This window comes from Carassius auratus, chromosome 26 (assembly GCF_003368295.1).
Source record: "Carassius auratus strain Wakin chromosome 26, ASM336829v1, whole genome shotgun sequence".
NCBI lineage: Eukaryota > Metazoa > Chordata > Actinopteri > Cypriniformes > Cyprinidae > Carassius > Carassius auratus.
Window position 1 is genome coordinate 22,553,184 of NC_039268.1, and position 13,485 is coordinate 22,566,668.

General features: G+C 36.4%; 1 protein-coding gene across 1 annotated transcript in view; it reads left to right on the forward strand.

The window, feature by feature from the left end:
* The window catches only part of LOC113044653 (discoidin, CUB and LCCL domain-containing protein 1-like), a 35,505-nt gene that overhangs the window by 10,989 nt on the left and 11,031 nt on the right, over positions 1 to 13,485 (forward strand). The window contains exons 6-7 of the mRNA XM_026204813.1: positions 8,392 to 8,525; positions 10,938 to 10,978. Coding sequence (XP_026060598.1) covers positions 8,392 to 8,525; positions 10,938 to 10,978 — 175 coding nt within the window. The remainder of the gene's footprint in view (positions 1 to 8,391; positions 8,526 to 10,937; positions 10,979 to 13,485) is intronic.

Below are 13,485 nucleotides of genomic sequence, written 5' to 3' on the forward strand. Positions count from 1 at the left end.
TACGGTTCCAATACTTATGGAGCGCATAGTATATATAAATGCACACACATGCATGTATAAATTTAAGAAAAATGTTAAGTTTATATATTAAATATTTTTATATAATATTAATTGTATGAATATAAATATATACATGGAAATATTTTCAAAATGTATACTGTATGAGTGTGTATTTATATATACATAACAAAATATACACCGTTTACAGGAATATATTATGTAATATATTATTTTGGATGTGATTAAAACCCCTTAACTATCACTCACATTTTTGAACATAGACTTTATAGTGCATGATTCAAACTTACATTTTTATAATTCATGAATGAAAACATTTTGAAACATGATATTGATGTACCATTTACATGGTAATGCAATGTCTTATTTTAAAATGGGTTTTAAAGGATGGATTTTGAGATTTTAAGTTTTCAGTTGATATATAATTTCTGATCATTTCTAAAATGTGATAGAGAAAAAGGCAATGAAGAAGTCTTTTTAAACAAAGGTCAGAACTCCTGTTATAATGTAGATTTTTGAGGGTGCACTCTTGTCATAAATTAATCTTACTTTTCCTACATAATTTTGAACAAAGGGAGTCTTAGACCTTTCCAACGATATATAGTTTGTCAAGATTAGATTAGATTTGATTGTAATATAGTGAAGTAAATGTAGGCATCCCGTATACGGGACGGGGTGACAGTTAAGAGCACTAATATAAAGTTATTATCTGAAAAAAAAAACATTATATTTGTAGTAATGAAACCATGTTTACTACTTTTACTTTTTAAGTTTAAGATTATAACTTATTCAGCAAGGACACAATCATTTGATCAGAAGTTACAAAAAAAATGTATGAAAAGAAAATCAAGTAAATGCTTTTATTTACAACTTTCTATTAATCAAAGAATCTTCAAAATGTATTACTGGTTCTCAAAAATGTTATGCAGCGCAATTGTTTGATACTGAGAGGATAAGAAGTATTTATTGATCGCCAAATCAGGACATAGAATGATTTCTGAAGGGTCATGTTACACTGAAGACTGGAGTATTGATGCTGAATGCAGTTATTATGACATCATAGGAATAAATTACATTTTATAAATATATTAGTAGAAAACAGTTATTTTAAATTATAATATGTAAGAACTATTGGTTAATTAATCAGCCAATGTGGTCCAACCTAGATATCGGTGTTGGCAAAACCCACTATTGGTCGACCTCTAATAAATATATATATAGGGAGTATATATAAATTTAGGAAGTGAATATAACAGAAATAGACTACAATATGTAACACCGGAAGAAACTGGAAAATAAACATTCTGGTTATTGGAAAATCCAGTGTGTCAGACCGTGACTATCTCTCTGTATTGTATTTTACTAATGATACATTTCCATGGACTAAAGTGATGGTAGGAGGAAGGTTTTCTGCTTTAAGTTGTCCTAACCCCCATCACGGATCACAGGTTTTCAAGAGAGACAACAGACACACGGCTCCAGGCTCAAACTCGCACAACAGGGTCTTAACCCACAATGGAAGACAAGGGGGTGCATTTCCACCCTGCTGCTGTCTGCTTTGATACGCGAGTGTGGAGGGCTTTAGAAAGAGCTAGAGCGATTGATTACTTCATATTGGCTTTTGTGTAGATGGGGTGGAGCAGTGGACTCTGGGATTACAGACAGATAATGTGACTGCAGTGAGGGTGTGGATCAGCAGTCACTCCAACACACACACATTTATTTATTATCTTACCACCTTATTCTAAGTTCTAGATTCATCAGAACACTTTGAGAGACTGAATGAATCAAAGGAATGAAATTTGTTTGGACATATAGCACCACCCCCTTTTATGCAAATAAATGAAACTGAATTCCTAAAGTGCACAGTACATGCTTACTACTAGTTTTGCTATCATTATGATTGTTTTTATTTACCTTTTTAAAATAAATGAATAACTGTTTTCATTAATAAATGCAGCCTGGCTGAGTATGAGACTTAAAAAAATTGGACTGACCAAAGGCTTTTGAATGGTAGTGTATGTGTTTGTTGTAACCAGGTTGTTTCATCAATTCTTGTATAAAAAGTGGAAAGCTCCCTTCATGCTGTGACCCATTCTGCTGTGAGGAGATTTGTCTCAAGCTCATATTGTCACTGAAATAGTCACTATGCAAAGATCCTTCTAAGGATGTTTAAAAATGAGGATTTAATATTGGCATAAAGAAGCTGCATATGAATTACAGCAATACAGTAGTCAATTAATAAACAAATAAGCGTTAGAGCAAACAAATCAACAAAAAAATAAGTGTTGCAAAGTTAAGTTTTACAATTACTAGAGACATGTTTCCACTGTCTTCAACACATGGCAGACCAGAAATAATTAATTTTGTGAATGTGAAGTTCATAACCTATAATTAAGTGGAGTTTTCAGAACTATTTCAAATGATCTTCAGATACAACATTTTTGCATCTACAACATACAGGTCCTTCTCAAACAATTAGCATATTGTGATAACAGTTCATTATTGTCCATAATGTAATGATAAAAATTGGTGATGGTGCATTGGTGGTGGCTGGTGATGGCTGGTGTTGGCACAGTGGATAAGACGCATGCCATTGGTCGGAGAGACCTGGGTTTGAATACACTGTGAGACACCAATGTGTCCCTGAGCAAGACACTTAACTTCTAGTTGCTCCAGAGGCGTGCGACCTCTGACATATATAGCAATTGTAAGTCGCTTTGGATAAAAGCGTCAGCTAAGTGAATAAAAATAAAATAAATAAAATAAAATAAAAAATTAAACTTTCATATATTTTAGATCCATTGCACACCAAACTAAGGTCTTTTATTGTTTTAATACTGATGATTTTGGCATACAGCTCATGAAAACCCAAAATTCCTATTTCAAAAAATTAGCATATCATGAAAAGGTTCTCTAAACGAGCTATTAACCTAATCATCTGAATCAACTAATTAACTCTAAACACCTGCAAAAGATTCCTGAGGCTTTTAAAAACTCCCAGCCTGATTCATTACTCAAAACCGCAATCATGGGTAAGACTGCCGACCTGACTGCTTTCCAGAAGGCCATCATTGACACCCTCAAGCGAGAGGGTAAGACACAGAAAGAAATTTCTGACGAATAGGCACCTCAGTGGGAAGGCTGTGGGAGGGAAAAAGTGTGGCAAAAAATGCTGCACAACGAGAAGAGGTGACCGGACCCTGTGGAAGATTGTGGAGAAGGACCAATTCCAGACCTTGGGGACCTGTGGAAGCAGAGTCTGGAGTAGAAACATCCAGAGCCTCCGTGCACAGGCGTGTGCAGGAAATGGGCTACAGTGGTCCAAAGTACTTTTTTCGGATGAAAGCAAATTTTGCAAGTCATTCGGAAATCAAAGTGCCAGAGTCTGGAGGAAGACTGGGGAGAAGGAAATGCCAAAATGCCTGAAGTCCAGTGTCAAGTACCCACAGTCAGTGATGGTCTGGGGTGCCATGTCAGCTGCTGGTGTTGGTCCACTGTGTTTTATCAAGGGCAGGGTCAATGCAGCTAGCTACCATGAGATTTTGGAGCACTTCATGCTTCCATCTGCTGAAAAGCTTTATGGAGATGAAGATTTCGTTTTTCAGCACGACCTGGCACCTGCTCACAGTGGCAAAACCACTGGTAAATGGTTTACTGACCATGGTATTACTGTGCTCAATTGGCCTGCCAACTCTCCTGACCTGAACCCCATAGAGAATCTGTGGGATATTGTGAAGAAAAAGTTGAGAGATGCAAGACCCAACACTCTGGATGAGCTTAAGGTCGCTATCGAAGCATCCTGGGCCTCCATAACACCTCAGCAGTGCCATGCCATGCCACGCAGCATTGAAGTAGTAATTTCTGCAAAAGGATTCCCGACCAAGTATTGAGTGCATAACTGAACATAATTATTTGAAGGTTGACTTTTTTTGTATTAAAAACACTATTCTTTTATTGGTCGGATGAAATATGCTATTTTTTTGAGATAGGAATTTTGGGTTTTCAGTAGCTGTATGCCAAAATCATCAGTATTAAAAAAATAAAAGACCTGAAATATTTCAGTTGGTGTGCAATGAATCTAAAATAAATGAAAGTTTAATTTGGTCTTAATTTGGACGAAACATTTAGGTTGGATGATTGTATTTTAAAATAGGTTAAAAAAATACCCCCCCCCCATAAGAGCCACCTAAAAGGGGAAGTCCCCCCCCCATTTTCCAAAACAAAATTCAGGCCCTGGTTCATCTGACTGGATATGTAGTCTAATCAAAACTAGAAGTGCAAAGAGAAAATGGCCTATATGTTTTCTTTTTAAAAGTTATTCATTAAAAAGTATTTATGTAGCTATGAGTAATTGTTAAATAATTAACATTTATCAAACTAACCATGTTTTGGTTCTATATGTACATTAATTAATTTTAACGATAGCAAATTAGCAGAGGCTAAGGGCTTTTCATGTATCTGCCATGTTGGAATTTTTTTTCATGGAATTTAGTAAAAATCCAGTACATTATAGCAACTACATAGCACCACACTAAAAGCAGTGTTTTGCATGGGCCAGCACAACTTTTATGCATCATAAAACAAAGGTAATGACTGCAGTTGTTAGATAGGGCTGTATTTATGGCCCTGACTGGAGGAGACATGTTCAGGTTAATGAAGCATCTCTGTCTGAATGCAAAGCAGCTGTTTCTGCTGATAACACACAATACATCTTCTGTTACCTCTATCACCGTAATGATTTGCAAGTGGCTAATGGGCTCAATGTAAAACACCAGACCACCCCAAAGACCATACATACTTTTATTCAGTCTTTCTGCCGTAGTCATTTTGCTCAAACCTTTTAAGTGAGCTTGCTTCTGGAAAGTTAATTTATTTATTTACATTTTTAAAATTAATTTTATCTTCAGCTTTAAGATTCAAAGTAAAATTTACTTTTAAGTATTCAAAAGTAGCAAAAACTTGTGTGGTTAATATTTAATTTGAAAAAAGGAAGAAAGTTTTTGGCATGTTGCAGATGAGCAAGCAAAAAATTAAATATTGCAGATGGATATTAAGAAACATCCACATTTGTGACCCTGGACCACAAAACCTTAAGATTTAAGTCGCTGGGTATATTTTTAGCAATAGCCAAATAAGCATTGTATGGGTCAAAATGATAAATTTTTCTTCTATGCCGAAAATCATTAGAATATTAAGTAAAGATCATGTTCCATGAAGATTGCTAAGAATTAATCTGGACAACTTCAACATATTTATTTATTTTTTGCACCCTCAGATTCCAGATTTTTTTTAAAGGGGGGGTGAAATGCTCGTTTTCACTCAATATCCTGTTAATCTTGAGTACATATAGAGTAGTACTGCATCCTTCATAAATCCAAAAAGTCTTTAGTGTTATTATATTCATAAGAGAAAGATAGTCTGTACCGATTTTTCCCGGAAAAACACGACCGTCTGGAGGCGTGACGTGTGGGCGGAGCTAAAGAATCAAGAGAGCGAATAGGCTTTTGTGTTGAGAGCATGTGAAAGCTGTGACATTACCGTGAGGGAAAACCCATCATCCAAAACAAACCATGGCTTACAGTCAGATTCAGCCGTTTATTTATGATCCAGAATCAGACCCAGAGGCTGAAACTGAACGAAAGCAGCAGCAGCAACGACTCGCTCCGAGCGGGGCTCGAACCCAGGTGTCCGGCATGGGAGGGGACGCACTAACAAGGAGGCAGAGATATTTTAAGCAGTTTTACTCACCGCCTGCGGTTCCAACACACGATCGTGACCCTTTTTCCTTGGGATTGCATCATCGTTAAGAAATAAACGATTCGCAATCCGTCGTCAAACTGGGCCTTGTGAACAAGCATCTTCGAAATGCAGGGAACAAACACTTGCACAACTCCATTGATGCTCTGTAAAAATAAACTCCATCCATTGGTCCCTTAATGCTGTTTTTTTTTTTTTTGGGTAATCTGTGCAGGGTTGTCTTGCCCTGGCAACCAAAAACACACTTCTTTTGTGACTTTTCGCGACACTCTCGCTCTGATCAGTGAATCGCTCTGATCAGTGAAATGTCTGTGCTGCTCAGACTCAGCCTCGCTATACGGGGGCGCGCGCTCTTCCGGGAGAAGTGCCTTAGGACCCATATAAGGAAATTCCGCTCCATCTAACGTCACACAGAGCCATACTCGAAAAAAACTTTCCGAAACTTGTGACAAACCGGAAGGAGTATTTTTGGAACAGAAATACTCCTTCAAACGTACAACTTAATTTTTTAAACTTTGTCCATGTTTAGCATGGGAATCCAACTCTTTAACTGTCTAAAAAACTCAGTAAGCATTAAATAGCATTTCACCCCCCCTTTAAATAGTTGTAACTCGGATAAATATTGTCTGATCCTAACATTCATTAATGGAAAGCTTATTTTATTCAGCTTTCAGATGATGTATAAATCTCAATTTAAAAAATTTGACACTTAAGACCTGTTTTGTGGTCCAGGGTCACATTTAGAGGTCATGCATGTGCTCTCAGGGTCAGAGCTCAGTGTTACTCAACACAATTCAAATGATCATAATGTGAATTCAGATCAGTGTTCAAATCCCATTATGACTGTTACCTTGCCTGAGTGGCCTGTTAAGTAAAATGGCCTTAAAAAGGTTATTAATGCTATGGCATTTTCTGTGACTAGCATTAGCGGTGGTAGTTAGGGAATGCTAAGAATTTCCACTGGCTGCCACAATTACTGTAATTGTTGCCTCAGAATGAAATTATAAAGCTCTCCTCAGTCAGAAATTTAAATTAATCGATGTTGTTACTAATAACATGCATGCTTTATGTAAGTTATGTTTTAGTAAGTATGAAATACCAGAGCATACTGAATTGAATGCCTGTGCTAGAAGTACGCATATGGGTGTTTTATGGTAGCGGAGATAGTGCACTGCTTACAACGTGAAATAATTGGCAAAAATGTTTTTGTTTTTTTATCCGTTTTTTTTTTAGGGATGCTGATCATAGAGAAAAAAAAATAATAATACATAATTAATAACAGAAACATTACATTTTAAAATGTATTAAAATAGAAAGGTGTTTTTCAATTGTAAAAAAATTTAACAATAGTACTATTTTTACTGTCTTCAACAACTGTATACAACTTTTGACCTGCAATGTATGTATTTATGATGTATATAAATAGGATTTTTATATATGCATGCATGTGTGTATGAATATAGATTTTCTTTTTAATAATGTACAGTAGGGGTGTCCCCGACTAAGGATTGCATTTGATAGCAAGTTTTTAACCAATGGGATTTAACTTATAATTTCATATAGAATACGCTTCGTTATGTATGCAACATTACATTAATATTAGGATTTATATGCTGCAAAAAGGGCCCGAATGCACATGAACATATCTGCGCGGCTCTGAGTAAACTCATTTTGTGGACGCGTTCTTTACGCAACAACAGTCAGAAACACGGCAGCTAAACTCACTAAAAAAAATCACAATTGTTTTATTATAATGGTGTTCTCGTTATAATGGTATGTATATGACAGTCCAGTTATAGTTCTTAATATTCTGCATTGTAGTTTGACCTGCTCATGCTGTGCGCTGAAGAGATAATCACCGTAGTACTACAATGAAGCGCTTGACTCAAAACCAAATTCATCTTCTATCGTGTAAATAATGTATCTACAATATATATATTTATATATATATATATATATATATATATATATATATATATATATATATATATATATATATATATATATATATATATACCGGCTGAAATGTTTTAAAATCACTTGTAACTTACCTGATCGAAAAAAAACCTGTCTTTGTCAGTTTGAGTCTTGTTAATGTTTTAAATCACTGCCACCAAGATGCTCCTGTCGGTCACGGATTATGGAAAATTAAACATAAATCTACAGGGGTGGTTGGATTTATTCACGCACTTTAAAAAATATTTATATGGAGCTTCTTTCTTTTCAAATTGTTATTTACAGCTTGATCATAATAGGCTGTGTATTAACTGATTAGGAGAAAACCGTTAGTTCTATGTGAAATCAGACATTTTTTTCTTAGACAACATATTAATATCCATTTTTTTTATATCAGCCATTTCTCTGTTAATTACTATAATATGAAGAAAACTGGTTTTATCTGTATTGTTCTAATATTGTTTTTTGTCAACTTAATTGAATTGCCATATTGGTCTTACAAAATTTAGATTTGTTTTAAAGGAAAGTTTGATTTAAAAAAAAATTGATGTGTATAAGTAAAGAAACACTTGTTATGTCTTATAGGCCAATCTCTGTCCTTTCTCTGTCTGTCCCTTCATTGTTGTGTCTGAGTGCTGTCTGTACTTTCTATTTCAGACATCAGTTTTGTGTAAAGCAGCGGTGCATGCTGGGGTCATCATGGATCAGTTTGGAGGACCAGTCACAGTGGAGGAGCACCGAGGGCTCAGTCGTTACCCTGCGGTCAGAGCCAACGGCATCCAGTCAAAAGAGTGAGTTACTGCAGTGGTTTCTGTGGTCTTTCTCTGTGACAGAATCTTGAAGCCTCAGATTTTATCTATGCTACAGAATGCTTTTATATTCTTGGGTGAGTCAGACATCAGCATGTGGGCTTTCCCAGTACATAAAAAGAAATAAAATGTTGATGTTTAAAGTATGTAACTTCCATCTCAAGTGGATTTCTGTCAGCTTGTGTTTACTGTAAGTTTGGCAGAAAAAACAGTTAGGTTAGAGTTAAAAAAAATTGAAATAGTCTGTCTTACAAGTTCCCCTGACAAGTCGCAACATGTCTTATTCTGGCACTTCATCTAACAGCTGTGGCTGGATGTGACCTTGGTAGGTTCTCTAGGACTATAGCAGTTATTATTAAGTGGTGATTCCTGCCTTCTTTTGCATGATGAATGGTTCAGTTACTACCTAATGTGAGGGACACTCTGTCTGTGGTTTCTGTTGCGAGCTGTCTTCATGGAATTGGGGGGCAGGTTGAGAAAGAAATCGGGATTGACTCTTGTTATAGTCTCTGAGGAGTGCTTGACGTGTCCATTGAGGAGTGATTTATTAGGAGGACAATAGGCAGCTCTCTAAAGCCAGGTATACTTTAATCCATTAAATACCTGGTACAAATACTGATTAAGATCATTTTCTCTTTTTTTGACCAGTTAATGATAGGAATAGTAGATGGAGTAAACAGGAAATGATAAGGAAAGAGGAGGGAAGGGGGATCAGAAAATGATGATGCAAGTCTGACTCGACCTAGCCACCTCCCTTAATGTGACAAGAGCATGAACTAGGCCACAGTGCATAGTTTATTTTGTTCTATTAAAAGGAGCTAGAAATTATAATCACAGCAGTCTTTGGAATTGGTTACTGGGCATTCTGAATAGATTTTAGTGTGTTGCTTATCTGTTGCTAGGGCGTTGCTATACTAGTATTACTGGGGTCTACTGGTTGTTTTTTAATGGGATGCAATATGCTTTTTTGGGTGTTCACTAGGGCATTGCTGTGCAGTTACCCTTCTTTCATTGACATGGTTCAGCTCTCAGCCAGTTCTCAGTTCTCTGACTAGCAGTCAATGTCCAAGTCTAGTGTGTGGATTTATTTTTCATCCACTGCCACTTTTGCTGAGCTCCGTTTTCACAGTTTGTTAGCAACCTGTTGTTGTTCACATGTGTTGTGAGACTACATTTCTCCACCAAGCCGCCAACATCACTAGTTAAGAGGTTCTAGTTTAGAAAGTTACTGGATGTTCTAAATGGATTTTGGTGCTTTGCCATGTGCTGCCTAGTGTGTTCTGGATTATAAGAGCATTGTTATGCAGTTATTAGGTGTTATAACGAATGCATTTTATTGCATTGTTGTTTCTGCCTGGTAGATCATTGCTATATAGTTACTGGGATTTCTGTTTGTTTGGAAGTGCATTTCTGTGATCGCTAGGGTGTCTGTCCTGGATGTGGGTTATTTAATTTTGTCTTATTTATTTACCCATTTACTAATTATTATTTATTTTAATGCATTTAATTTATTCTTTAACTGAACCAAATTATGAGGAAGAGAGAAATAGCAATAGTGTTGCTTGTCTTAGCAAGCACTTAAAATGTTAATGCAAATCATGAAGTTGCACTTGTGGATTAGCCATTTATTTCACAAACCTATTTATCAGTCAAACTAAACCCATCATCTCCACTCTAAGGAGATTATGTTGATGGCGTAGCGGTCCTCAGGGGTCCGCTTTAACCTAAATGAATAACTACAATCAATATCAGTTCCTGTATTTACATTGCTTGGGTTTTGACCTCAGGCTTTCCACATCTTTTACTGCACGCACTTAAACGTTTTTTTCAGTCCGGAGACTCTGATCAGCACTTGATTAATTTTTCCGTGGATTTTATTAGATGATATATCTGTCACCATCAGTTTATTGCTTATATTCCCAGTCTTCAAACATTTATCTGTTATTTTGTTGTTGTTGGCCCACCACTCGTCGTATCCTATTTCGGTTTCATTCACGCTGTCGTAAACCACTTTGTACCCTGAACTCTGAAACGGTTTGCTCGACTGCCATAAAAGTAATGAAAAAGTAATCCCATCCAGGAAGCCTGTGATAATGACAGGTTTTTTAAGTAATGCATGACAGAGATGCAATTTCCCGGCCTGTTCCTCTCTAATTACAGCACACTGCTCTTTTCCCCGGCCCAGCTGTACCCCAGTTCTCCTGTCAGATGGGGAGATGCGGGATGCAGTGAGGGAGGTTGTCTGAATTTGTGGGGTTGACAATGGGAATCTCCCTTTTAGCCCCTGTAGGCGTTACTTTCACATGACAGGGCCTTAATTAATCACTGTAATAATGATCTTTTGTGTCTAAAATGCTCAGTGCTCACTGATATCTGTTTTTGCTTGTTTTTCAGTGGCTCGTTGTCTGAAACCCTCTTCACGTTTGTGATAAATGGTAAGCACTTTTGTTTTATGGTTCAATGGTGATGTAAATTGAGCACACATGTTGGTGTAGGATTAATCCTATTATTTCTTGAACCGTGTCGACGTGATTAGTTTTCGCCGCCTGCTGTTATTCCTGCTGCCGCTGTGTGTTACAGTGTTGTTTGACTGGTATATCTGCACCTCTGCAAAAAAGGAAGTGGTTTAAACGCATTGTGCTGGCCCAACAGGTTTTTTTTAACCGATTCGGATATGGGAAGCACTGTTGGCTCTTTATTAGGGTGAATTGAAAGGCGTGGGAATATCTTATCACCCGAGTTTGTTTTTCTCTGGCTGTTTGAGCCTGGCACAGATCTGTTGCCATTTACCTGTGCCGACGTGCTTCATGCAGCTCTGCAGAAGAGGATGAATCAAACTCTCACAGCGTTTGCCAAATGTGTGCATGTGCCAACACTTGCTCCAAATGTTTACCTTCCATGGTTGTGCAGGCTGCTAAATTGAGAATGGCATACAATTTTTGTATTTATTTATTCAATATAATAAACTGATAGATTAAAATGTTATGCAAAACAATATGGCTAATTTTGACAATTTAACTAACTTATAAAGATATATAAATAATGTAGTGTCTATTTACACTAATTGCAAATAGCCTACCTTGTTTGTTGAAGCTATTTACTCTAACTTTGGACTAATTAAAATTTTCTGTTGTGTGACTGTTGAATGCAAGTCATTCCATTCAGATTCAAAATTCTTGTGGGGGTTCAGCATTTTTTCAAAACTCAAAATTCTAAAATCTAGTCAGTTCAAAGGCGCCTGCGTCCTAATTTGCATTGGGTGTACAAGTACAATGTCCACTTCCATACTTACACTCTTAAAAATAAAGGTTCCAAAAGGTTTTCACAGCATTGCCACAGATTTATTATTTTTGGCTCCCTAATGAACCTTTTCTTAAAGGTCCTAAAATAACCATTGTTTTCTTAGTGTGAAGAACATTTTAAAATCTAAAGAACCAATTTTTTGTGAAATGGAAAGGTTCCATTGATGTTAGAGGTTCTTCATGCAGCCATTGGTGCAAAAAAAGAACCTTTTATTTTTAAGAGAATATTTCCTGTTGTCAACCAGGATACACATTGACTGTTCCCTATTTGCTTTAGTGATACGCTCAAGCTTTAGTCAGTTGTCTTTATAGATTTGTGGAAGTACCTTTCCTGATCGTTATGACCCTAATCTCCTCTGGTCAGAAGTGGATTTGTATTCAGTGTGCATTGTTGATATATTGCACGAGTTTCTGATGACAGGAGTTGATAGATGTGTGGACATCAATCGATCCATGTCAATTGATTGCCATTAATCCAATTAGTTTAAAGCACAGCCGTGCACCCGGCAATGACTGCTACCATTAGTGAGCATCCTACCCTCATCAACCCCCTAGCTAGATGATATCACTCACAAACTGTAGCCTCTGAGACGAGACCTTGAAGGTATCGAGATGCAATTCTGTGGCGTTTTTAAGTCTAACTAAATTCTCAAACACATCTACATTGAAATACAGGGTCCATGTTAAAACTCCTGTTTAATGCTGAAAATGAACTGTTTTAGAATTTGGAAAAAGTTGAAACAAAGAAACATTATGATGTAAAAATTACTGATGATTTCTTGGTATTTATAAGGTTATTAAGGAAAGTAAAATACATTAAAAACATAAGCATCATCTCTGGAGTTTGCAGACGTTCAGACCCCACTGTACTTCAATCAGGGATCCTTTCTGACCACCTGCTGAGATTCTCCTTGTCTTCTTCCTGAGTTTCCTCTGCTAGCATATGCTAAATGTGTGGAATGTGATAGTGTTAGCCAAATCGGGACTAAGCAACAGGATGTATTGGCCCTGTTTTTCTCTCTTTAAAGGATGTGGGTGTCTTTCCCCCCTCTTTTATTGTAATATTGGTGTGTTCATAGCACATACGTCTCCATTTAACTGTACACATGGTGGGTATTTTAAGAGCTCAGGGCTTCCTGTTGAGTCAATGTAAACGTCACTGAGTTTTTGCTCAACATGTGTGTTTCATTATGTTAAAAGCGAGCACTAGAGTAGACACGAGTCAAACTGACATTACTCTCTTTTGATGTTCTTTTTTTTTTAATGCAAGTTGGAATTCATTAATATGTCACCATAGTTGCACATGTGGCACAATAGCTGACACACAGAAGCAGTGTTAATTTTGACACAAAATTTTAATTTAGTTTTAGTCTTAGTCTTTTGACTATAATTCTTTTTAGTTTTAGTCAAGTTTTAGTCATCTGATTTGTTTTAATTTTAGTCTTATTTTAGTCGACTAAAATTGCTTGGTATTTTAGTCGACTAAAATAAGACTAAAATCAATAACAGATTTACTAGACAATTTTTTTACAGCTGGTATAGGAAACAAACTTAACCAAAATATATAAAACACAAATTCAACTTTATTTCAACACAACTGTGTCTTTATTTCGATTCAAAAGCTTTTATGCAGCAACAAA